Source organism: Corythoichthys intestinalis, chromosome 10 (genome assembly GCF_030265065.1).
Source record: "Corythoichthys intestinalis isolate RoL2023-P3 chromosome 10, ASM3026506v1, whole genome shotgun sequence".
In the NCBI taxonomy this organism is placed as follows: domain Eukaryota; kingdom Metazoa; phylum Chordata; class Actinopteri; order Syngnathiformes; family Syngnathidae; genus Corythoichthys; species Corythoichthys intestinalis.
The window spans coordinates 57,397,415-57,425,181 of record NC_080404.1 but is presented as its reverse complement, the minus strand read 5'-3'; the positions used below and the strand labels follow the sequence as shown (position 1 = coordinate 57,425,181).

Below are 27,767 nucleotides of genomic sequence, written 5' to 3'. Positions count from 1 at the left end.
TTCAAAATATATATCCTCTTAATTGGATTCGGATAAAAGGAAAAAAGCTTTTGTAAAACGTCTTAATTAATTGAATGCACCTGAAACCTCTGGCGTGTCCACGTTCCCCTCCCCTTTTTTTCCCCCCTCAGTTTTGTTCATAAGTGTCGTAGCCATGTTAGGTTTTTGAACTATGGTATAATGTTTTGTTTTTGTTTTGTATTTAATTAAAATACATAATTAAAAACGTAAAAATTAACATATTAGCAACTCGTTAACTATCAACACTTGTTTTAATGCAGCCCAAAAAAGAAATAAATAAAAACCATCCCAGAATTCAAAATGTATACAGTACGTGTTTGTTTCATGAAATGTCCCAAAGATGATACTTACCGCATGACTTAGTTGTAATACTTTAACTGGGATAAGAAAAGAAAAGAAAAAGTTCAACGTTGTTTAATGATTTTTGAGCAGGCGAAACTCAGCCTCCTCACTAGTGCGGTTTAAGGACCCGTCAAAACTCAAACATGGCGGCGGCCGTACGAGTGTGTTGTGCCCTCCGAGTCGCTGTTGGAGGTGAAGTATTTGCCATATATCTGCTTTTTAGGGTTACTTTCAGGTTATTTTATGATTTTTGTATGTTGCACGGCTGTGTTTATCATTAAAAGTATGACGTTGTGTTGGTCAACCGGGACATATCTTGCAGAATATGTCAGCTTGTTCGGGATGGTCGGAATTACGCTACTGTTCGATATAATATACTCAATCAGGCAGTTTATTTTATATATTTTAATGTTGTCAGTTCTTATTCTATAACGTAGGGGAGACGAGGACTAAAGCGTTTACTTTGACTAGCACTGACCGAGCGTATTTTATATGACAATCATGCTGCGTTTCTCCACAGGCAGAGCTTCCCTCCGCTCCATAGGGGGCGCCTTCCACGGATCCCATTTGTTAAGTGGATGGTCCCCTGCACCTCCTCTTGTGCCTGTCGCGTGTTGGCAGCAAAGTAGACATGGCAGCTTTTTCAACAAGCGTAAGGACTAAAGTTAACATCCCAACATTAATTCTAACCTGCTGGACTAGGTTAAACTTTGTTGTCAATAGGCATGTGCCGGTGTTGTGCCGAAAAATAGCCGCCCCGCGTGAAATGTCCCCCCTGACGGGAACGCTTATTTATAACGCTTTATTGAGCGTTTATTTAATGTATTTATTTATTTTATTATTGAGCGCCCACACGTCACTCGTACAGCTTTTTCTTACCAATCGATGGACATGGAAACGATTTTTTTTGAACCGTGAATATATGTTTGTTTTTGTTTTTTTACTCTGCTTGAACTAATAAATGTCATACCTGTGTGATTGTCATTGAGATATGGTCGTGAAAACCTGTAGACTAATACGTTTCTGTTCGAAGATGGTTATGTGGCCCAGTCCACGATTTCTTACTAAAATAAAGTACTAGTATTTTGTCTAATTTATTTATTTAAAACTGATTTTGCAGTCGTAAATCCATTACTGTAATGCGTCCATGAAAACATTTGATGTTTTCACCTCAATAAAGCGTTATAAATAAGCGTTCCCGTCAGGGGGGACATTTCACGCGGGGCGGCTATTTTTCGGCACAACACCGGTATGATATTTTGATGGTACGATAACCGTGGGCAAAAATACCGCGGTTTCACGGTATCATGGTATTGCAATTATAGCTCCAAAGTGTGTTATTTTGAGATGTATGGGTTAAAAAAAAATAATTTTTTTCCATTGAACAGTTTTGTTATTTTTTTTTTTTTTCAGAACATAGTTGCAAAATGGAACATGAATATATTGTTAAAATAAATTATCAATAAAAAAAACATTTTAAAGTAAATTTAAATATAACTTATAGATTATAGCCACAGCTCAAGTTGCTCAAGATTAGAGCAAGAACAAAATCATTTTTATAAAAAAGTAAAAACACTTCTGAATAAAAAATTTTTTTAATTCTACTGCATGACTTTTTTTTTTTCTTTTTTTTGAGGGCGGAAACGCTCAAGTGAAGTTTCGCCATTTTCAGCCACTGTGTCAGCTCTAGTCTACATGATGTCATGCCTATGTGTTAAAAAACATAAAGAATTCATAAGTTAGTTAAAAATGTATAAGTTAGTTTAAAGTGTAAATATTGTTGTGGAAAGGTTTCATCTAAACAAACATAAAAAAAAAAACATTGGGAGTGAGACCTCTCCTTGGTCCAGCGAACGTGGATTTGTGCTTATGGCAAGAGCATCTTTCGCTATTAGCGATCTTTGATGCTATCCCCTTTTCCCCTTCATTCAAGCGAATCGAGCTTGTTTTCGCACTCTGCGGCTGTAACACTCGACGAAGTTGCTCTCCCAGCTAAGCCTAGGCTAACATTCGGCTTTGTAAGCTTTTAGTTAGTTTGTATATTGAATTTTAAAGGAAAATGTGTGTTTTGTTTTTGGCGAACTTTTCATGGTGCTAGTCTGTTGAAGCTACTCACACATGGAAAAATAACATTTTACAACATTTTAAATGTATTCATTTTGTATATTCCACTTAGGCCTGTTGCAATATGCAATAATTCCATTTATCGGACGGTAAATAAAAATGAAGGCGATCATTTTTCCGCTGCGATTTACCGCCTCGCGTGCGCGCGTGCGGCTGACGTGCTGTTAAAAGTTTGGCTTCCTTGTTACCAACTACGCAAATGCATTTTAGTTCTGTTTTTAGTTCAGTGCAGTTTAAGTTTACTGCAGGTGGAGGGGAAAAAAGAAAAGGTGACAGTGCAGGTGGAGGGGAAAAAAAGAAAAGGTGACGCTCACCATTGAAATGAAGATGTGAATGATGGTAAAATATAAGCATGGTGTGTTCATCCATGAACTGGGTCGTAGAATGTCGATCTCGGCCGACGGTCCCCCTCCGTTCGCCAGTCTTTACAAGTTAAGGTGAAATTTCTTATTGTGGTAACATCACCAAAGAAATCGCCAGCTTCGTCAGTCATCATTTATTCCATCAACTCGCCGAGTGTCCACTGCTGTTGACGCCAGGATCGAAACAGAAAGTAAAATAGCGCTCTCCTGCTCACTGTCAGCCCCGCGGTGCGTTCAGGTACAGCAAAAAAAGTCCGCAACATTAGAAGCCGATTCGTTACATTATTACAGGTACTGTACTGTATTATTGTTATTATTGCTATTATTATATTATAGTTATTCTGATTTTTATTCATATTTTATTTGTTTTGCTCTTTGTAATTGCTATTTGCAATAGTAACAGCAGTATTTATTAAAGTGCATGTGACACGAAAAAGCATATTTATTTCATAATACACACAGTATTTTATGCCCCTGAATGATATGGACCGCTTGGATGTGTGTGGAAGCGATCGCTATTTTTATTTAGTTTTTTGAATCCCGCGCCATGAAAATGAGTGACTTCCGGCTTCGGTCTTGCATTGAGGAGGAGGGCGCTGTGACGTGTACGGTAGAAGACGTCCTCTTCACGCTACGGTGTACTCTTGCGTATGAGGACGAAGGATTCAGCTGATTTTGCGGATTAATACGTTTATTTTTCGCATCACGCCAGCCAAACGGCTGCAGAAAAATCATTCTGTATGAGGGAGAGGCTTATGCGCCTTTTTGGAGTTTCAAAAGGTTCCCATTCACTGTGGATATTTACTGTGGGACCATTGGACTTACGAGGAAGTGAGTAAACGTTTTGTATTATGTCACATACGAATACAGCGATTACAAAGTAAACACTACAAACTTCCTTTAAATAAAGGACTACTTACGTTTGATGATTGTTAGGCATGTAAAAAGCTCTCCTAATGCTCATTAGCAGCAGCACCTTAGCTGCACAACAACTCCAGCCACCCTCCTCCGGGGAACGAACTGTAAATTGCTCTCCGCCGGGCGGTTTGCCGATCCACGAAGACAATCGACAACCGGGTCGTCATGTCAAATAATCCAGGCTAGTTATGTGTGAGTTTCCGCTTCGAAGACTTTGAAACATCACTCTGTTCGGGTTAGCATGTCGGCTAGCTGTCACGCCTTCTGGTTTGTTTACATTCTCCGAAGCCGGGGAAGGGAAATGACATATGTCCGATTTAGGTGTCATAAAATATGGTTCGGGAGGTGCGACAGTAAAGGTGAAGTCGACAGTTTTGACCATTATGGAGTCATTTTGCCATGTCGTCCTGAATAAATGCATTTTTATTATTTCATATTCCATTCAGCACAAGACTGTTATTTGTCATGACCATGCCATTTATTTAGCAATTGGGGAAAATACTTGGATAAAAAGAATATCCTGGAAAAATATTGAAGTAAAGAGACAGAAACAATGACATTTTGCCGCTCTCTTCGTCGCGTTTTCCTCGTTGTGAATAGTTCCCCCTCGACGGGCTGACTGGTCCTTCTCAAGCCATTTATGTAGCTATTGGGGAAAAATACTTGGATAATAAGAATATCCTGTAAAAATATTGGAGTAGAGAGACTGAAACAATGACATTTTGCGGCTCTCTTTGTCGCGTTTTCCTCGTTCTAAATAACTCCCCCTCAATGGGCTGAATAGTAAAACCGATGAGCCCAGTCTACCGCAGACGTCATCCACCTGTGTGTGTTGCAGATTAAAAGACTAATTTCTCGTCATCTGTGCTTTGCTAAATTGTTGTATTTAGTCGAATCGTCTCAAAATATGATTCTAATTCACATAATAATGCCATTTAAGACTTTTTTTCTCGCGTCGTATGCTCTTTAAGGACGTAGTGTGGGTTTTTGGGCTGTGGAACGAATTATTCATTTTCCATGCCGCTTTGTCCTCACGAGGTCGCGGAGTATTCTTATGGTAAAATCCTGCTCGACATACGACCATTTCGACTTACATACAAGCTCCTGGAACGAATTAACTTCGTATGTAGAGGTACCACTGTATTACACATGGAACGCCATAGCAGAAGCTACGATGGGAAACGTTTGCAAGTATTAATATTGTGGTCTTTTACTTAAAAGAGGCATGGTCTATTGTTTTTAGTTGTGATTTCCTAAAAAGTATTGAATTGAAGAGTAAACATTTATTGTGTTGAAATGGGTGTACATGATCTATTAATATATACTGTACTCTCACAGTGTTGTTGTAATTTTTTCTTTTTAATTGGGCGGGTGCAATAATATCGCATATCGCAATAATTTATGAAATAAATTATCGCACAGTAAAATTTGTTATCGCGACAGGCCTAATTCCACTTACCACGATTTGAGATCTTAATAAATTGAAGAAAAGTGCGCCTTATGTTTGGAGCAGGGGTCGCGTTAACCGAATATTTTCCGTCGTTGACCGGTTTTTTAAAACGGTGACGGAAAAAACTGAAGTCCGTCCGTCATTTAGACAGGTTGCAATTCACACCCCAGACCACAGGGTGGCGAATGAGCATATTAATTAGCTATTGTCTCTCTCAATGCATGACGTCGTTGGCTATTCTGTCAGAATTTTGTAGCGTCACCGGGGTCTGGCGGCGGCACCTTCATTGACTCATCAACGCGAGGTTCTTATTGGTGCACCCGGTGTGCCAGTGCGTCATCCAATTGGTGGACTAGATTGCCGCCTGTGTATAGACCCCAATCACATGACATCACAACTCCGCTACCCTGACTGGAGCCGCCATATTGTGTGTCAGCTCGTCGTGTTTACACATTACCGCTACGTACATGCCTCCTATTACGGCGTGTTTTTCTGCTCGTTAACATTAATAATCAAAATGGTGAAGGCGTGTGTGGCGGTTGGTTGCAGTAACTGAGAAGATAGACAGAGAGACTTGAAGTTCTACCGTATTCTGAGAGACCTGAAGAGGAGAGCGAGATGGACTGCTGTAATTCGACAAGAAATCTGGGCACCAAACGATCACCACAGACTATGTAGTAGTCATTTTATATCTGGTAAGATGCATTTAATATATATTTAGAAGATTTTGGGCTGACAATCACAATTAAGATCATTGTGTGACGTTGGTGATTGGGGTCTATATAGTTGCCTCTTTTTCTTTGGGGGCGGAGTTGTTGTTTTGTTGGTGTTGTTGGCGGTAAGCAGAGTAAAAAGAGGGAGGAAAAATACCACGACTTCCGTGTCTAATTTTTCGCCGCCAAGCAAGCGTTATAATATTAATTAAAAATGAATGAAAACTAAATACTATTGAATATGTCATCATTATCATTTAAAAAATTTAAGTGACGGGTAAAAATCGATTATGACCAGATTTTTATGACCCTGTCAGTCAAAATGACAGACAACGAAAATGTCTAGCGCAACCTCTGGTTTGGAGTATTTGTTTTTGGGTTTGCTGGCTGTCTAGCCGATAGCGTCACTTTCACACACAGCAACAAACGGGGGGGGGGGTGAGCGCTGCCGCGCCAAGTCACTTCTGGCTGCATTTTAGACATGAAAAATAGCGAATACCGTATTACGGTCCGACGGAAAATTTTAGTGGTTTTGAAACCGCAACGTTTTCACACTACGGTAAACCGTGAAACCGGTAACCGGCACATGCCTAGTTGCTAACCAATACAGCTGCACTGCAGGTGCGGCCAATGAATAATAATGTGTCAGAGACCGCGGTAGATGTCCAGTCAGTTGTTTTCTCTGGTCTTGCCATCCTACACAGTGACGGCCGAAGAGCTTTGGAAAGGCGTGCTGGCTGAGTCGGGCGCCGGCGGCAGGAAGGGAAGAGGGAAGAGAACAAAACGCAAGTTGAAGAAAGACTTGAACCGAGGACAGACCGTCGGAGAAGGTGGGAAGTCTATGGTCGTCTAAAGAAGTGGAGTTCACGCTTAGGAGCCATTTTGTTTCTGCGTAGGTAAAGGAGGCTTCCTGTGGCCCGGCTTGAATGTGCCGGTTCTGAAAGACGGTACTGTGCAGAGCATGAGCCGCAGAGGCGACGCTGAGCAACAGGAAGTTAAAGCTGAACTGGGTATACCCACGTAGTGTACATGACATTTCAACGCACACCTGTACTCTGTGGAACGTGTGTGAATGTATATTTTAATGCCGTTTGTTACTTTGCAGTGCGTCAGCGTGACGAGTGGGAGAGGAGGAAGAAGATGAAGATCAAGCGGGAGCGAGGCTGGACTGGGAAGTCCTGGGGAGGCATTAGTTTAGGACCACCTGATCCGGGACCAAATGGAGGTGAAGAACTTTTTTTGTCTGTTTGTTTTTCTAGGAACTCACCATATAATGTCTTTTAAGATTTCTGATTGGTTCAAATTGCTATATTGGCATCGAGGTATAGTTATTTTTTCATAGTAAAAATAATTGTAACTACAGTGGTATGAAAAAGTATCCGAACCTTTTGGAATTTCTCACATTTCTGCATAAACTCCCCATCAAATGCGATCTGATCTTTGTCAAAATCACACAGATGAAAATACAGCGTCTTCTTTAACTAAAACCACCCAAACATTTCAAATTTTAATGAGGATTGCATGCAAACAATGACAGAAGGGGGGAAACTAAGCAAGTGTACCCTCTGCCTAAGGAGACTTATAGAGCAATTGAAACCAATTTTTACCAAACAATTTAAGTCATGTGTGTGCCCAATCACTGGTGAGCAGTTTTGTTAATAACGGCGTTATATTTTTCAGTAGTGAGTAATCTCATTGCTTTTCTCATCTTTGCATCTCCATTACCGTTACTGAGGATGTAAAAGCATGCGTTACTATGCGTTACTACATTGGTTATGTGATGCGAGAAAAGTCTGAGAGACACGGAGAGAAAAGAGCAGGAGTGGGAATGGGTGAAAGGAGTTGTGACGCCGTTGCAAACGCGATGCTAGGCTGGTTGGCTCCGATAATACCTGACTAGCCGACAGCCTACAAACTACGCCCACATGATGCTACGCTAGATATCACATGTATATAGAACTAGATGCAAAATGACAGACTCGGCGGCGTTAGCAAATGTATAAAGTAGTAGCTGCGAAATGATACACTAACCGTCGTCCGTAAATAGCCACCATCTTAAAGCAGTAGCCTTTTCAGGAAGGCTCTGTTGCTGAGAAGCATTGTCTGATGTGCATCATGGCTCGGTCAAAAGAGCTGTCTGAAGACCGATCAAGGATTGTTGATTTGGATAAAGCTGGGAAAGGATACAAAACCATCTCTAAAAGTGCATGTTGATCAATCGATAGTCAGAGAAGTTGTCTACAAATGGTCAGCGTTTAGGACTCTTTCTTCTCTCCCAAGGAGTGGCCGTCCACCAAAGATGAGGCCAAGAGTTCAGCGCAGAATACTTAGGGAGGTAAAAAAGAACCCTAGAGTGTCTGCTAGAGACTTACAGAAATCACTGGCACAGTCCAATATCCCTGTGCACACATTAACTATATGGAAAACTATGGCTAAGAATGGAAGGACTCCACAGAGCAAGCAATTGCTGTCTAAAAAAACATTGTTGCTGGTTTAATGTTCGCAAAAAGGCACTTGGACGCTCAACCGAAGTTTTGGGAAAATGTTTTGTTGACGGATGAAACCAAAGTTGAATTGTTTGGTAATAAAGTAATGTCGTCTAGAGGAAAAAAATGGAACAGCTCACAGACATCACATCTCAGCCCCACCGTGAAGCATGGAGGAGGGAGCATCATGATTTGAGGCTGTTTTGCTACTTCAGGGCCTGGACAACTTGCAATCATTAATGGAAGAATGAATTCAAAAGTTTTGCTGGAAAACACGAGTCTGTCTGGCAGACAATTAAAGCTAAAAAGTGGATGGATGTTTCAACGAGACAATGATCCAAAACACAGAAGTAAATCAACTTCAGAATGGTTTCAGAAGAACAAAATTCACGTTCTGGAGTGGCCAAGTCAAAGTACAGACTTAAACCCCATTGAAATGCTGTGGCTTGATCTAAAGACAGCAATTCATGCCAGACATCCCAGCAATGTGACTGAACTACAGCAGTTTTGTAGAGAAGAATTAGTCCTGATCGATGTGCCAGACTGAGCTGCAGCTACAGGAAGCGTCTGGTTGAAGTTATTGCTGCCGGGGGGGGGGGGCACAAAATATAAAATGTGATGGTTCACTTACTTATTTTCTCCTTTTTGTCATTGTTTGTATACTATCCTCATTAAAATATGAAAACATATAAATGTTTGGGTGGTTTTAGTGAAACCACAGTTTTTTCATCTGTGTGATTTTGACAAAGATCACGTTTGATGGTGATTTTATGCATAAATTCAGATGCTTTTTCATACCACTGTATGTTAAACACCTAAAGCCTGGATTTATTTTGCTGTTCTAAAGCGGTTTAGAAAAGAATACTTTTTTAAAGCAACACGAGGTAACTTTTCAATCTTATATTTTCAGAACATTTGTGATATGTCAACTGACTAGATGAATGACACCTTTTTTTATATCTTGAGGGGTCTGTATTACACAAATGTGCTGCAAAGCTTGCGCTACCTTTAGTTAGGACTTTCTGTTCAATACACTGGCGCTAACAAGCACTCACAGGTTGTAAAAATAAAGTGAGGGGAAAAAAAGCATTGAGCTGGAACCGCCTCTAATCAGCACCGCACTCTTATGTAGATGGTGTGCGCACGTAAACCATTTTTTTATCTAAAACCATTAGGGCTGCAGCTATTGAATATTTTTTCAATCGAGTATTCGACTGAAAATTCTCTGATTTTTCGAGTAATCGGATAAAATATTTTTTAGGTAAGGAGCAATTATAAATATACACGAGAAAACAAGACATTTCATCTAATATTGAACCATTTTCAGTCAATGTCTTTATTTTCGATGTACATTGTCAACACAGCCAACAATTGCATCTCAGAAGTGACTAGAAAAAAAAACTAATTTACTGTTTTCACTCAAAAACTTCTAGATCTTATTAAAAAAAAAATTCTTTCCGAAAAATGTCAATACGCTTGATAACACACTAGGGCTGCAGCTATCAATTATTTTAGTATTCGATTATTCGATGAAAGAGTTTGAATAATCGAGTAATCGGATAAACATGAAAAAATTAAAATACCTGAGCTGGGCCTCAAACGGTATTAAAATAAAAATAAGGATCTACATATATACAACAAAAAAACAATTGGCTAACTTATATCGCAAAAAGTCTACTAGCTTAAATGCTATAAACAATGCTCTTAACTAGGGTTGTTCCGATCATGGTTTTTTGCTCCCGATCCGATTCCGATCGTTTTAGTTTGAATATCTGCCGATCCCGATATTTCCAGATCAGATTGCTTTTTTTTTTTTTTTTGCTCGCGATTCAATTCCAATCATTCCCGATAATTTTTCCCGATCCTATACATTTTGGCAATGCATTAAGAAAAAAATGAATTAAACTCGGACGAATATATACATTCAACATACAGTACATAAGTACAGTATTTGTTTATTATGACAATAAATCCTCAAGATGGCATTTACATTATCAACATTCTTTCTGTGAGAGGGATCCACGGATAGAAAGACTTGACTTTGTATATTGTGACTAAATATTGCCATCTAGTGTATTTGTTGAGCTTTCAGTAAATTATACTGTAGCCATGCCCAAATGCATGATGGGAAGTGGAACCATGACTGTGCTTAGTGCTACCAATTGATATATCTTCTCTGCGTTGAGCAATAACATAAGGTGTTAAGAAAAAGATCAATAGCTACCTTGCTTCCCCACATTGCTTCCCATGATATTTCTAATCATAGGGAGAGGAGTTGTAAGGCTTTACCAATTAAAAAAAGGCTCAAAAGGCTGCCAAAATTCACTCCACTCATTTTACGCTGCCTTTTATCTCTCTATATAGGTAAAACGACGCCATTACAGATTGAGCGTGACAATGCGTGAGTGGGTCGTGCAGCACATGCATTAATTGCGTTAAATATTTTAACGTGATACATTTTTTAAAAAATTAATTACCGCCGTTATCGGGATAAATTTGATAACCCTACCTTAAGCCTAAACTAAAGACTCTGGATGAGTGTAACATATTCTGTCAATAACGTTAAATACAATTAGAAAACGATTTAATTAGGGCTGTCAAAATTATCGCGTTAACGCGCGGTAATTAATTTTTTAAATTAATCACGTTAAAATATTTGACGCAATTAACGCACATATCCCGCTCAGACAGTATTCTGCCTTTTGGTAAGTTTTACAGCAAGGTTTTTGGTGCTGTCTAACAGCGAACTCTTGTGGTCGCTTTGCGACATGGTTTATTGCTTTCTTGCCAGTTCAGTATGGCTGCACGACGTCTCGGTCTGATGCCTACGTTGTAATGTTGTGCTTATATGATCTTTGGACAACATTTGTCCATAAGTATGGTTTTTGTAAAGAATGTACATATTATGTTAGTAAGCGAAATGTTATATTTTTTGTATGAGACGCTTTTTGTTTATGTTTAGTGAACCTGTATAGCGTGCTAAGCTAACGTTGTTGCTAATGCAATGCTTGTGTACTTTTTTTTTTTTTTTTTGTAGTTTCACTACGGTCTAAAGAGGACAATGGTTTGAGGCCATTTTATTAATAAATCAGATGAAAAAAGAAGTCTGATTATTAAGGCGTCGTTCACTAGCTGTCTAGCTTTGGAAAAAGTAGACGCTTCGGAGTGAGGACAGCATAGACAGATTTAAATGGCAGTAGAGTGAAATGCCCACTACAGTCCTTATGTACCGTATGTTGAATGTATATATCCATCTTGTGTCTTATCTTTCCATTCCAACAAATTATTTTACAGAATATATATATAATTTACAGAAAAATAAGGCATATTTTATGGATGGTTTGAATTGCGATTAATTGCGATTAATTACGATTAATTAATTTTTAAGCTGTAATTAACTCGATTAAGAATTTTAATCGTTTGACAGCCCTAGATTTAATTAAAAAATATATATATATTAAATAAAAAGGCATGGCCGATTTTTTTTTTTGCCAATTCCGATACTTTGAAAATGACCTGATCGGACATCCCGATCGATCGGGACATCTCTACTAATGGTAACAAATGGTTCAGACACATTTCCACAAAAATTAGCTAAATATACCTTTAAACTAATTTACGAATGCATTAAAAAACATTAGCTCAAACAAAAACCTAGCTTATGTTGGTCTTTCATGTAAAATGAGGCAGACTAGAGGGCAGTGTATCCACCCAAATTAATGAAACTAAAAGCAAACACTTTCAAAAACAAACCATTACAACGCCACTTTAAATAAAAGATTACTCGAAGCAGCAACATTTAATTCGAATCTTTTTTTTCAAATCGAATACTCGAGTTGATCGATTAATCGTTGCAGCACTAAAAACTAGAGGTGTGCAAAAATTCAAATTCTTAGATTCTTCGCGATTCGGCCGTTGAAGATTCGAGAACGATTCACAAACATCCAAATTCCGATTATTGAAATACGCCAAGTAAAGCGGAAGTACAACACACTCAGCGCGCCGCGCGGTCTTCGAGACGGAACGGAGCGAGAGTAGCTAAACATCATGCTTCTCATTACCCGGCCCCTCGGGTAATGCCAATGCTCAACTCACGGCACTAGCTCAACTCATGCCACGAGATAGAAAAAAAAAACACAACAACATACCTGACTGCTGCCGAAAAGCTGCTGCAAAGTACATCCACATAATGTTACGGTATATATCATTTATATAGGACTAGATGCAATATAGATTCGGTAGCGTTAGCAGCACATCTACAAAAAGCTACATGTGGGCGTTTATAAACGGCCGCCATCTTAAAGCAGTACACTTCCCTGCAAGGCTGTTGTAGCGAACCTTCCAAGCAAACTGACTTTTTATCTAAAATACTCCTAAATCGGTCAAATATTGACTTGAATCTATCTTTAAAATAGTTTTAAAACTTTCTCATGTCGAAAGTAGACAAAAGGGAAATTATGGAATAACGGGAGCAATTTTAACAACTTTAACGGTTGATTCACAACATTAAATTAATTGAATTGAGTTTAAAGCTGCTGATACAGAATGGGGACTGGAGTTTTTAATGTTATTTTTGTATATTTGTTTACTGCTATATGATAACTTGATACTGAAATAGTAGTTTGGTTTAGCCTGAGAGTATTTTTGAACAATTTTGGAACTAATGTACAAAACATTTAAAAAATTAAAAAATAAAAAATAAAAAAAGGAGGGGGGATGCATCAGTAATCGTTTTACAATCGAATCGGAGCCTCTGAATCGTAATCGAATCGTTAGGTGCCCAAAGATTCCCAGCTCTACTAAAAAACATCCTTTGCTTGCTGTTCATTGACAGCGATAAACATACAATTCCCTACCAGTTCGGTTGGACGTCATCTTCTAGTGATAAACCCATTTAGTTTTTAATGGCCGCATGATTGGACGGCATTCATGAATGACCATAAAAGAGTTAAAATGGGGCACACATATCTGTTTCCCCAAGTGAGTATCCTTTTTTGGGACCACTAAATAATTCCAAAGAGGCTCATGGGTAATTTTTGATTAGCTCAGAGTTTTGTGTGCGTTTTATGTGCCCTAAAATATTTTGGTTTTCCTTGCAGAGACCTATGAAGACTTTGACTCTCGTGTCATTGAGGTGAGTACTATTTCCCCCCAAAAAATGTCGGACAAGGATGGTAAGGAGTTGTCAAAAAATGAGTAATTAGTAAATGTTTGTGTACAAGGAAGTAATGAGTGCTTAAAAAGTTTGTGACTATAATTACAGGGTACCCGCGGGTTCTTAAAAGTATTAAAAAAGCATTGAATTTAGTTTTCCATTATTAAAGGTATTAAAAGTATTAAATTAGCTGCCGTAAGTCTGGAATTTTTTCACCGTGGTTTTAATTTTGAAGAACATCTCAGTGCAACCTAAATTATATCCGTGACGTTTTTTTTTTTTTTTTTTTTTTTTAATCCATAACGAAGATGACGTGTAGAATTTTTACACTGCACTACAAATCATAATGCACCTCGTGCGTGCGCACTGTTAGCATCATTAGCACGAACATCACAACAGCAGGCAATCGCACAGTACTGTGTGCTAACGTAAGGAACTGCTCAGATGCCTTAGTTTGTTATGTTCGACAAAAGCCTCAACAAGACAACCAAGTCCAAACAGTTGGACCAGCATGTGAGGTAAGTCGCATCCAGATACTTTGGGTCGCAGTTTATGGGTCATGCGAAGGCAGTGGACCTGCTTAACATTTCAAAGTTAGTTGCCAATTTCTCCAATTAAAATGTGTTAGATGGAATAATGTCAATAGCCACGTTTACATGCTGACTTTTATTCATACCGATTCAAATCATTCCGAATGGAAATTTCAGATCAGCTGTTTACATGTCACTTCATCTATTCTGATCCAGCGTTTACATGTGTCTGCCTTTATTCCGAAAGGACGTTTGACAACTGCCGTCTGACATGCGCAGATTAATCAAAACAAAGCGTCACGTTGCAAAACATGGAGATCGATCGTCAGAGTGCTGCTGTTTTAACTTTAACCCACTTGTTGTGTTTGTGGGGTCGTATCCGCTTCTGCTGTTTTGCTCTTTTGCCGTGTAGTAGCCGGTTTTCCACCGGTTTCTAATCTGGTCAACGCTCCGGTCTATTCCGGCTTCGTGTAACCTCTCGTGAACTTTTTAAAATAGTTCACTGTTCCTCGTTTTACGCCTGTCTAAGCGAGCAATTATATTCAATTCTTTTAAAGTTTGAATTAAATACAATCTTTCCGCCGGACTCCAATTCGGTGCGCTGTGCTTGGAAGCCATGTTGCAAGTGACCTTACTTACGTCACCAAGTGACGTCACCACGTCAGTACGGAGCATGCGCAGAAAGAACGCAACCAGACACCATTCCGCTTCCCTGTTTACATGATATCATTTTACTTCTAATCGGTTTGGGAAAAGGAATATTCCACCCCTGTGAATCGGAATGAAATTCCATTCGGTTTGGGCCTGTTGATTCCGAATGAGGTGTTTATATGGAACACATTTATTCGGTTTGAACATCTAAACCGATTGTAATTGGGATATTTGGCTCCATGTAAACGTGGCAACTGTTTTGCTGAAAGACCCAGTGACGACCCATCTTCAGCTTTCGGGCAGAGGGCAACCGATTTCAATTTAAAATGTCCTGGTATTTCAAAGCATTCATGATGCCATGCACCCTAACAAGGTTCCCAGGGCCTTTGGAAGCAAAACTGACCCACTCCCATACTTCACAGTGGGTATGAGGTGCTTTTCAGCATGCGCATCTTTCGTGGCATGCCAGACCCACTTAGAGTGTTTGTTGCCAAAAAAAAAAAAAAGCTCAATCTTGGTCTCATCTGAAAATGGATTTAATGGAGGAGCCCTGCTGCAGGAATTAGACTCCCCCTAATGGTCACTTTATGCTACTAGTGCTTTTGTGTTATTAGTCTACAGCCTGCATTGTGTTTGTGTGCAAATTCATTGTAGCCTAATGAAATAAAAAAGGCTTACTGGGATAAAAAGGATGGGCTCTGAAGGACGATGACACAGGCGCGCCATTACTGAATACAGTCAGAGAAAGTGAAGGAGGTGGTGGTTAGAGAAAAGAGAATAGGTGAGGTAGAAGTGTAGCAAAAACGGTGAGATGAAGAGAAAGAGCAGAGAGAGATGATGTCCAGGGCTACCAATTTTGCTTTAGTTTATTCAACTTTTTATGAGTGAGATGTACAACCTTGAAAGTTGGGTTTCGATGACAAGGACAAAGTAGGGGAATGAGAGCAAGTGCACAACTTTGAATTGCATTAGATGACAGAACACACACACACACACACACACAAACAAAAAGCTCCTAAGTCATTGGCTGCCATTAAGTATCGTCGTTCATGACGGCCAATGCTTTCAGCGACACGCCCACACACAAACTAAATTTTTTATTTTAGTGTTTGTAATCATAGACAAACACAAACCTAATGTTGTTTTTGTCAACATTGGTAACAATTATGTTAACGTTAAATACATTTTCAATCAACTTTAAGCAATCTGGTCCGCACCAGAAACGATCTGGTAAACATTTGCAAGATATAGCATTGAAGCTAGCAGACTTTTGCAACAATGTTTACAACTATTGGCTAACCTACATAGCAAAAGTCCATTAGATTAAATGCTATATCATGCTCATGTTTATAACAATTGGCTAACATGCATAGCAAAAGTCGTCTAGCTTAAATGCTATATCATGCTAATGTTTACAACAAATGGCTAACTTGCATAGCAAAAGTCTGCTAGCTTACATGCTATATCATGCTAATGTTAACAACAAATGGCTAACTTGCATAGCAGAAGTCTGCTAGATTACATCCTCTATCATGCTAATGTTTATAACAATTGGCTAACTTACATAGCAAAAGTCGTCTAGCTTAAATGCTATATCATGCTAATGTTTACAACAAATGGCTAACTTGCATAGCAAAAGTCTGCTAGCTTAAATGCTATATCATGCTAATGTTAACAACAAATGGCTAACTTGCATAGCAGAAGTCTGCTAGCTTACATGCTCTATCATGCTAATGTTTTTTTTTTCTTTCAGATATGTTTTATTCAACTTTTTAATATACATAGACAAATGAAAGATTACAAAATAATCATACAAGTGAACAGAGGACTAAAAGAAAAAACAAAAAACAAACAAAACAAAAACAAAAAAAAACCCACAAAACTGCAACCCCCAACCCACAACCCCAACCGTCCTGAATGGTTATATTATATAGGCAAACCATATATAACAATGATGAGGTATTAGCAGTGCATCACAGAGTCAAGGCTGTCGTATTTACATTCATACTGTATATATTTTTCTCATGGCTTAGTTTGAGTGTTGTGGAAATAAGCCAAAAAAGGGCCCCACGTCTTATGAAACTTTCCCCTTGACTTATTCATAGAGAGGCGCAACATTTCTAATTTGAGACAGGACATTAGATCTCGAAGCCACTGGTCAAGCGTGGGAAGGGCAGTCCCCTTCCATCTTAGTAAAATTGCACATCTAGCTAAGAGCAGGGCAAAACTGACCAGTGTTCTGTAGTAGACAAGTGACCATCATCTTCACCAAAAATACCAAACAGCGCGAGGATAGGGTTATGCTAATGTTTATAACAATTGGCTAACTTGCATAGCAAAAGTTGGCTAGCTTAAATGCTATATCATACGAAAGGTAACAACAATTGGCTAACTTACATAGCAAAAGTCCGCTAGCTCTAATGCTATATCATGCTAATGTTTGCAACAATTGGCTAACTTGAATAGCAAATGTCCACTAGCTTAAATGCTATATCATGCTAATGTTTATAACAATTGGCTAGCATGCATAGAAAATGTCTGCTAGCTTAAATACTATATAATGCTAATGTTTTCAACAATTGGCTAACTTGCATAGCAAAAGTCGGCTAGCTTAAATGCTATATCATGCTAATGTTTATAACAATTGGTTAACTTGCATAGCAAGAGTCCGCTATCTTAAATGCTATATAATATTAATGTTTACCAGATCGTTTCTGGTGTGCACCAGGGTACTGAAGTTTATTTTATTTTTCTCGATGTCCCTCCAGGGGCTTTGTAAGCCCGAACCTAACATTGTGTTTTCTTGAATATCAACGATAAATTGTGATTCTAACATTGTTTCGTCTATTGCAAAGATATTTCAATTTTTTTTTTTGTAAACCCAAAATGTCATCAATCCTTTAAATCTGAATTAAATAGGCAAATCCATGATCAAATATCACAAAATTCCCTTCAGGCCTTTGACCTTTGCCCTCAATACGCCCAAATTCAACATACTTTGGTTTCATATTACAAGCATAACCTACAAATTTGATAAGCCCAAACCAAGAATACAGTTAAAGTTAATAATAAAGCTGTCAGAATACGAGGGGCGAATAAAGGGGACGCTGGGATATACTACAGTAGAGGAATTCACTTAGATATTAGCTTGCTCGCTTATGTATAGCAGTATTGAATTTGAAATCGAATTCAAAAGTGGTCGGTGGATGCACTTGTGAAACTAATGTGGTTCAGTACCTTTAGCAAGGTTGAGAACCACTGTATTAGACCTTCTTCATTCCTGAGGTCTGTTAGTGGTGTATCATTACTGACCTCTAGTGTTTATAAAACCTTTCTACACTTGTTTGAATGTCACACAGAAACGCACAAAACCAGTAAATATCGTTTCGTTTGTTGTTCTACTGTAGGTGAAGAGTGTGTTCAACATGACTGCCAAGGAAGGCAGGAAGAGGTCCATTAGCTGTCTGGTTGCCGTGGGCAACGGTCAAGGCGCTGCAGGTATACACTCAATTGAACATAATTAGCATTACATCTTGAACCTAAAGCTGTCTTAGTCTGGTCAGTGCAGAAATTTCTTAAAATGTTTGCATTTCCAGTAGGGGTATGACAATATATAGAAATATTGCGAAAATTTGGCGCCGAAAATATTTTAAAATGCATATTATTTTCAATCAGAGTAGGGCTGCAGCTATCGAATATTTTAGTAATCAAGTAATCAACTGAAAATTCTATCGATTAATCGAGTAATCGGATAAAACAAATATATTTTTAGGTGAAGAGCAATTATACATATACATGACAAAACAAGACATTTCATGTAATCTTGAACCATTTTCAGTCAATCAATGTCTTTATTTTCGATGTATATTGTTGAAAACAGCCAACAATTGCATCTCAGATGTAACTAGAATTTTAAAAAAAAGACTAATTCACTGCTTTCACTCAAAAAACTTTTAGATCTTATTAATATATATATATATATATATATATATATATCTTACCTAAAAATGCCATTACGCTTGATAACACACATCACCTAAAAGTTAGGATTTTTTCCCACGTGTTTCAATTGAATTTCTCTTTGTGTCAAGCCATTTTTAAGTTCTAGTTAAGTTTTAAGTTAGTCTAAACTGTAAGTCCTGATAGGATTTTGAGTTTTTGCTGTGTTCAAAATAAATGTATGATACAGGCTGTATTGGAGCACATTAGGGACCAGTGCTACTTGGTGTTTTATCCAGCAATGACTACTGAGCTAAAATTGATAGTTAGCATGATTAAGTTTTTATTTTACACCCTCATCACTCCACAATGCTATGTTATGTTAAAGCCTGTACGTAAGACACGTTAGCCACGCATCGACAGTGGTCTTAATTAATTGAAACCTAGCCCTCCGCAGGGCTAACGTTCTGTGAGCTAGTAGCGACAGTAACGTTAATCTTATTTATTAGCGCTTAGCGCTCTTTATTAGCGCTTAGCGCTGTACTGCTTTAAGATGGCGGCTGTTTACAAACGCTTGCCAGACGCGGCCGAGTCTGTCATTTGGCATCTAGTTCAACATACATGTGATCTCTATGAGACGCACCAGACGCTGCCTGTTACCAATGTAGCATTGTGCGGGCTAGTATTTAGCAACGTCGGCGTCGTTTGTGGCGGCTGTCGGCTGCGGTAAGTTTTTTTTTTTTCTTCCTCTTCCTCTCCGCACGTGACAGCGCGCTGTCCCGCATTAAAAGTAGTCCTAGCAAAACGTGATGCTTAGAGCTGTCAAAATAAACGATTATTCGAGGTGAATAAAATTACTCGGATCAGTTTTTAAACTCGAGTTACTCGAGTTGCTCGAGTACTCGTTTCAGCTCTAAATCAGAGTCAAAATGTGAACGAGGACACTCCATTTTATGTGCAGGTTTTGCTGTAGGAAAGGCGGCAGACAGAAATATAGCTCTTAGGAAGGTAAGAGAAATTATTTCAACTTATTTTTCACATTTCTATCAACCTGAAAGCATGTTTTCGGTGAAGATAATTGAGCGGCGATGTCGCTCAGAGAAGAATTTATCACATAGTTATCGAATGTAATAATTTTATTTATATTGAGCAGTTATAGAAGTGGCTCTCGGTGTATTTTATTGATTTTTGGAATCATAATCGCTTCTCATTCTGTGTTGGCGCAGGCAAAGAATCGGGCCATCCACTATTTGTACTACATAGAAAGATACAACAACCACACGAGTAAGTACACACTAAAGATTTTTAGTCACCACTTATGAGAACTGTAGGAAGAATCTCAATTGTTCACTGGAATATGAAAAGTCATTGACAGTGCAGATGTCAACAAGGCTTTCAGTGAATCCCGCTGTCACTCAACACAGTGACATAACAATGTGAGCAACAAGAAAGGTTTGTGAGTCAGAGACAAAGAAAAAAAGGCCAACGTGTGATTCAAAAGGCACACAGTGTTCCCAGAATCTTACAATCTTTTTTTTTTTTTTTTTTTTTGTCATGAGATTACTTTTAGAAAAAAGAACAACAAAGAAAAAAAATGCCAATAACGACACCTTCAGGTTCATTGAGAGGCTTGCGAGTTAGGACAATTTCCAAAAACTGCCGTTTGTGTTTGTCAACAGTTTATCACGACATCGACTCCAAGTTCAAAAGGACGACGCTTCGCATGAAGAAACAGAACGAAGGTAAGCCTGGGTGGTTTTATTGAAATTTGGGTCCATTTCACGGGTAAGCAATAAGGGAAATTAGCCATTGGACAAAGTCAACGCGTCAGTTATTGATCCCGATAATAACGAAAGAGAACAATTTGTTTGAATAACATTTGTTACGTTCCAAATGAAGGCTCTGCCTGGGATGCAACATAAAACTAGGCCATAGACTTCATAACCTATTGACATGGCACAGGCCGATTCGTAGGGGGGCCTATTTTCAAAAACTTCAAATATTTTCAAAACCAAAGCGGCTACCGACCTAAAACTCAAACGGGCACCTACCTTAGCCATATATGAGTCTCTATGAGCAGCGGCATTAAAAAAATTCAAAGTCGTTCCCTTATAAAATTCCAAATAATTATTTTTTTATGCAAGTATAACACAACATAAAATGGCTACAAAAGTCTCAGATTTTACACTAGAAACAAAAATAACCAAATGCAGAGATAATCACTTATTTCAGGGTCAATAGCAATATTTAACAAATAAGTTTTTGACCAAAATAGCAACTTCATGATTTTCAACAGCTAATAAATCACTCATTTTAACATCAGAAACTTAATACTTGAGGAAAACCTGCAGAATCAATTATAAAAATTATGTAAATAGATTATTAATCTATTCTAGGGTTTTTTCCGATCATGTCTTTTTGCTCCTGATCCGTTCCCGATCGTTTTAGTTTGAGTATCTGCCGATTCTGATATTTCCCGATCCGATTGCTTTTTTTTTTTTTTTTTTTTTTTTGCTCCCGATTCAATTCCAATCATTCCCGATAATTTTCCCGATCATATACATTTTGGCAATGCATTAAGAAAAAAATGAATAAAACTCGGACGAATATATACATTCAACATACGGTACATAAGTACTGTATGTGTTTATTATGACAATAAATCCTAAAGATGGCATTTACATTATTAACATTCTTTCTGTGAGAGGGATCCACGGATAGAAAGACTTGTAATTCTTAAAGGATAAATGTGACCTTGTGACTAAATATTGCCATCTAGTGTATTTTTTTGAGCTTTCAGTAGATGATACTGTAGCCATTTAACTTCTGCCCAAATGCATGATAGGAAGTGCAACCATGACTGTGCGTAGTGGTACCAATTGATATATCTTCTCTGCGTTGGGAAATAAGATAGGGTGTTAAGAAAAAGATCAACTACTACCTTACTTCCCCACATTGCTTCCTATGATATTTCTAATTGATGAGAGAGGGATTGTAAGGCTTTAGCCGATTATAAAAAAGCTTCAAAGGCTGCCAAAATTCTTTCTACTCATTTAACGTTGACTTTTAACTCTATGTAAACGTAAACCGGTGCCATTATAGACTGAACGCGACAATGCGTGAGTGGGTAGTGCAGCGCATGCATTATTTGCATTAAATATTTAAAAGTTATTACCGCCGTTAACGCGATAAATTTGATAGTCCTAGTTTAAGCCAAAACTAAAGACTCTGGGTGAGTGTAAGACATTTTGTCTGTAACGTTAAATACAATTAGAAAACGATTTAATTAAAAAATATTATATATATATTAAAAAAAGGCATGTCCGATATTTTTTTGCCGATTCCGATACTTTAAAAATGACGTGATCGGACTTGATCGATCGGCATCCCGATCAATCGGGACATCTAATCTATTCTATATACAGTCAAAACTTATTACAGAATAGAATAGCCCTTTATTATCATTATACACTATATATTGTTGGCAAATGAGGCTAGCGGCTGCCTGACGTAAACAGAACTTTTCTGGCGAAAATTATTGTGAATAAATGCTTAAATCCCAGAATTCTTCATAGGTATGGACGTAAAACAGTCTCGATTCTTGGTTAAAAGTAGGCCTCCACGATATTGGAAAAAACTATTGTTGCGATTTTTTTGGGGGGGTTTGCGATATATTGCGATATCTAAAAAAATATATATATATATAAATGTTTATAAAGACATTTTCACTAGATGACTTGAATAAGTTGTTTGGAAAGACTCTGGATGATTCACCGTGACCACAGTGTACAGTGACTCCTTGTTTTTCGTGTTTAATGGGGACCAGAACCCGCCGCGATAAGTGAAAAAGTAATTTATTTATTTTTTGTGTGTGTGCGCAATGTATTTATTCAGCATTAGCATTGGAAAGGGCCGTGGCCCTGGGGTGGCGCTCGCGCGGAGTCTCCGCTCATCTGCGTGACTGTCGAGTGTTTGGTGGGGTTCGCGCGCGGCTGGATGTGATTGGGCGCGCGCGGCTGGGTGGCCCCAGTGCCGGGATTGGCGATGGGGCGGCGTAGGTCTCTTGCCGACAGGCTTACACTCACAACGGAGTCACACGATTGCTGGTTTTTAGATCACAGAGCTGGTTTGTGTACACTCCACCCCTCCCAGTCACTTAGCTTATAGACTCCGCCACACCCCTTCCCTTCTTTTCCTGGTCAACCGGCCCCCCTACATGGTGTCAACCGGAAATACATGGCATTTGACTCGTTATGTTTTAGTGTCCCATTTTTAGCTTATTGTCTCATCATCGTCATGAAAAAAGTCGACGAAAATAACACTGACACAGTGACACCTTTTTTAAACGTTACATCCATTTGACGTGGGAGAATATCAATAACTGATTGTGTGCACTTACAGGTTACGGCCTTCACTGCCACCGCGCAGTCATCACAATGTGCAAACTCATCGGTTTGAAAGATATGTACTGTAAAGTGGAAGGATCGGTCAACCTGCTCAACATAACCAGAGCGCTTTTTTCCGGACTGGCGAAACAGGTGAGGCCATTTGGGGTCACGACACTGTTTTAATTTAGTATTAAGGTGTTTAAATGGAAAATTGGAACAAATACATGTCAAGTTCAAATACAGTGCTGCTCAAAAGTTTGTGAACCCCCTCAACATTTTGGAATTTTCTATTATTTCAACCTGATTTCCTAATCAATCAATTCAGTAGTTTTTTTTTTGTTTTTTTAACAGTTGTGTTGTCGAGACTAAATTAAAAAGAGTTTTCATCAACTGATGTAGGTGCAAAATTGAACTGTTTGGTCACAACCAAAACCGCCATGTCTGGCGAAAAGTCAACACTGCATACCACCAAAAGAACCTTCTCCCAACAGTGAAGCATGGAGGTGGGAATGTCAAGATCTGGGCTTGCTTTTCATCCTCAGGACCTGGACAACTCCACATAGTCCAGGGAATCATGAATTCTGAGGAATATTGTCAAATCCTAGAACATAACCTGACGCCATCTGTTTTGAAGTTAAAGCTTGGCAGAAGGTGGATCATGCAACATGATAATGATCCAAAGCATTCCAGCAATACAACCAAGGAATGGCTGAAAAAGAAGAAGATTCGTGTTCTGGACTGGCCCAGTCAAAGTCCTGACCTAAATCCCATTGAAATGCTGTGGCGGGACCTGAAGCGAGCAGTTCATGCCAGACGCCCATCAAACCTCTCTCAACTGACTGCGTTCTGCAAGGAAGAATGGGCAAAAATCCCCCAAAGTAGATGTGAGAGGCTGATTAGTCACTACAGAAACCGTTTGGTTGAGGTAATCTCTGCAAAAGGAGGCGCAATATCCTATTAACTGAAGGGGTTCACATACTTTTGCACACATGATATCTGAGTTTTTCTTAAATCAACCACTTTTGTTAAATAAAGAATGACAATATAACTATTTCTTTTGTTTCAGTCCATTATTTGGAATGTCAGTATTGTGGATTTGGGTATAACTTAACATTTAATAAGGTTATTTTAGTTTTTTTTTACAAAAAATCTGACCATCGCTGTGGGGTTCACAAACTTTCGAGCAGCACTGTATGAATCCTTAGGTAAACATTTATAATATTACCCAAAATAAGGAGAGAAGGCACTCAATTTAGTTGAAAAGCATGCAAGGAGAAGGAGGAAGCTATACAATGGATTACAAAATACAGCTTCCGCAATCGTTATAACTAGCCCCTCCTTCACCTTGCTTTTTATTTGGAATGGCCCTAGCACAGACGGGTGTCTTGCTCTAAAAGGTAAAAAGGGGAAGCAAGCTGGCGATACCTCTTGGCTATGTGTGTGTAGGTGGAATTATATACAGTGGGGCAAATAAGTATTTAGTCAAACAATAATTGTGCAAGTTCTCCCACTTGAAAATATTAGAGAGGCCTGTAATTGTCAACATGGGTAAACCTCAACTATGAGAGACAGAATGTAAAAAAAAAAAAACAGAAAATCACATTGATTTTTTTAAAGAATTTATTTGCAAATCATGGTGGAAATTAAGGATTTGGTCAATACCAAAAGTTCATCTCAATACTTTGTTATGTACCCTTTGTTGGCAATAACGGAGGCCAAACGTTTTCTGTAACTCTTCACAAGCTTTTCACACACTGTTGCTGGTATTTTGGCCCATTCCTCCATGCAGATCTCCTCTAGAGCAATGATGTTTTGGGGCTGTCTTTGGGCAACACGGACTTTCAACTCCCCGGCGGATTTTCTATGGGGTTGAGATCTGGAGACTGGTTTGGCCACTCCAGGACCTTGAAATGTTTCTTCCGAAGCCACTTCTTTGTTGCCCTGGATGTGTGTTTGGGATCATTTTCACGCTGAAAGACCCAGCCACGTCTCATCTTCAATGCCCTTGCTGATGGAAGGAGATCTTTACTCAAAATCTCTCGATACATGTCCCCATTTATTCTTTCCATTGCACAGATCAGTCGTCCTGGTCTCTTTGCAGAAAAACAGCCCCAAAGCATGATGTTTCCACCCCCGTGCTTCACAGTGGGTATGGTGTTCTTCGGATGCAATTCAGTATTCTTTCTCCTCCAAACACGAGAACCTGTGTTTCTACCAAAAAGTTCTACTTTGGTTTCATCTGACCATAACACATTCTCCCAGTTCTCTACTGGATCATCCAAATGCTTTCGAGCAAACGGCAGACGGGCCTGGACGTGTACTGGTTTCAGCAGGGGGACACGTCTGGCAGTGCAGGATTTGAGTTCATGGTGGCGCATTGTGTTACTGATAGTAGCCTTTGTTACTGTGGTCCCAGCTCTCTGTTGGTCATTCTCTAGGTCCCCCCGTGTGGTTCTGGGATTTTTGCTCACTGTTCTTATCATTTTGACGCCACAGGGTGAGATCTTGCATGGAGCCCCAGATCGAGGGAGATTATCAGTGGTCTTGTATGTCTTCCATTTTCTAATAATTGCTCCCTCAGTTGAGTTCTTTACACCAAGCGTTTTACCTGTTGCAGATTCAGTCTTCCCAGCCTAGAGCAGGTCTACAATTTTGTCTCTGGTGTCCTTCAAAAGCTCTTTGGTCTTGGCCATAGTGGAGTTTGGAGTGTGACTGACTGAGGTTGGGGACAGGTGTCTTTTATACCGATAATGAGTTAAAACAGGTGCCATTAATACAGGTAACGAGTGGAGCCTCGTTAGACCGCGTTAGGAAAAGTTAGACCTCTTTGACAGCCAGAAATCTTGCTTGTTTGTAGGTGACTAAATACTTATTTTCCACTCTTATTTGGAAATAAATTCTTTAAAAATCAAACTGTGATTTTCTGTTTTTTTCCACATTCTGTCTCTCATGGTTGAGGTTTACCCATGTTGACAATTACAGGCCTCTCTAATATTTTCAAGTGGGAGAACTTGCACAATTGGTGGTTGACTAAATACTTATTTGCCTCACTGTACATATGTGTCGGCACATTTCAGCAAAGCAAAGCGGCCTCTTCTGACCTTGACCAGGCAAGACTCAACATTCTTCCTTTGTGAAGAAGAATAATAAGCAAAAGCATTTCTTCATTGCGGGCAGCAATTGATGAAAGCAAATATATAGTAACAACTTAATAACTATCTCATCAAATACATTTCATGAAACAATAGCATTTGGTAAGTAATAAAATGCAACAATGATTAATTAAATGTATTGAAGTTGACCTGTGGAACCTAGGCCGGTTTAAACCAGTCAGAATGACAAGGCGGTATTATCAAGAGCTAAACATGTCTATAGTTATCAATTCCAAAAATGTCATTTGATAGCCATTTAAAGTCCGTCACTAAATCCGCTTATTACCACCGAAAAAATATAAGCAGAATTAAGGGGCTTCTGACTCAACAAGACATGGAAAAACTTATGCATGCATTCATTTTCAGCAGATTGGACTATTGCAACGGTATATTTACAGGTCTTGATAAAAAATCAGTCAGGAAGTTGCAGCTGGTACAGAATGCTGCAGCCAGAGTCCTCACAAATACAAGGAAGCTGGACCACATTACACCAGTTTTGAAATCGCTACACTGGCTTCCAGTAAGTCACAGGATAGACTATAAAATACTACTGCTCGTCTACAAAACACTTAATGGCCTTGGACCAAAATACATGCTTGACTTGTTAGAGTCCTATGAGACATCTAGACCCCTAAGGTCGTCTGGAACCGGTCTTCTGCATGTTCCAAGAACAAGAACCAAGCAGGGTGAGGCAGCATTTAGTTATTATGCTCCTCACCTCTGGAACAAGTTACCCGAACGTCTGAAGTATGCTCAAACTGTTAGCTCTTTTAAATCAGGGCTAAAAACGCTTTTGTTTAGCACTGCATATCTATAACTCTATATATTTCAATCTACCTGCTTTCTATTCCTCTTGTTTTTATCTCCATTGCTGATTTCAATTATTAGTAGTAGTTTTTGTTTTATTTTTATTTTATTTATTTATTTTTATTCTGTGATTAAATCCGATCTTTTGTCTTCGTTTCTACGTTGTGTTGATTTAAATGTGATTTTTATGATCTTCATGTGATGTAAAGCACTTTGAATTGCCTTGTGTTGAATTGTGCTATATAAATAAATTTGCCTTGCCTTGCCTTGCCTTGCCTTGCCTTGCCTTGCCATGGAGCATCCTATTATAGCAATCATTACTTTATTATAAGCCTTCTTTGGTAAAAGCAAATAATTAATAACCATTTAAAAATTATCTCATCAATACACACGCACGCCATTTTCTCAGGAAACACACCAGTTATTGGCGGACAAGAAGCAGCTGCACGTGGTTGAGTACCGGCAAGAACGCGGCCCCCTGCCGGTGGTGGTGGCGTCACCCAAGGAGGGAGCCCGAGCCCAGCCGGAACCCGAGGACGAGATCCCCGACACGCGACTGCATTGGGCTGACGTGCAAGCAGCGCAGGGACTGAAACGTTCCATTTGGGCAGGTGTCAAACACACTGTCTGGTAGAAACTCAATTACGTGAAAAGCCAATGTCATTATGTGAATTTGAATTGTATAACAACGATCGTGATTGTGTCAAAATAAAATGCAAATGAACAGAA

The 27,767-nt window shown here is 38.9% G+C and overlaps 1 protein-coding gene across 1 annotated transcript; it reads left to right on the top strand.

Moving 5' to 3' along the window:
• Window positions 1-417: 417 nt before the first annotated feature.
• mrps5 (mitochondrial ribosomal protein S5) lies at window positions 418-27,767 on the top strand. Its single transcript, XM_057847851.1, has 12 exons — window positions 418-555; window positions 884-1,015; window positions 6,635-6,760; window positions 6,827-6,940; window positions 7,036-7,155; window positions 13,516-13,550; window positions 18,160-18,250; window positions 19,653-19,699; window positions 19,918-19,975; window positions 20,371-20,433; window positions 23,093-23,229; window positions 27,448-27,767. Exons 1-12 carry the CDS (start codon window positions 507-509, stop codon window positions 27,670-27,672), a joined length of 1,197 nt encoding a protein of 398 aa, XP_057703834.1. The 5' UTR covers window positions 418-506; the 3' UTR covers window positions 27,673-27,767.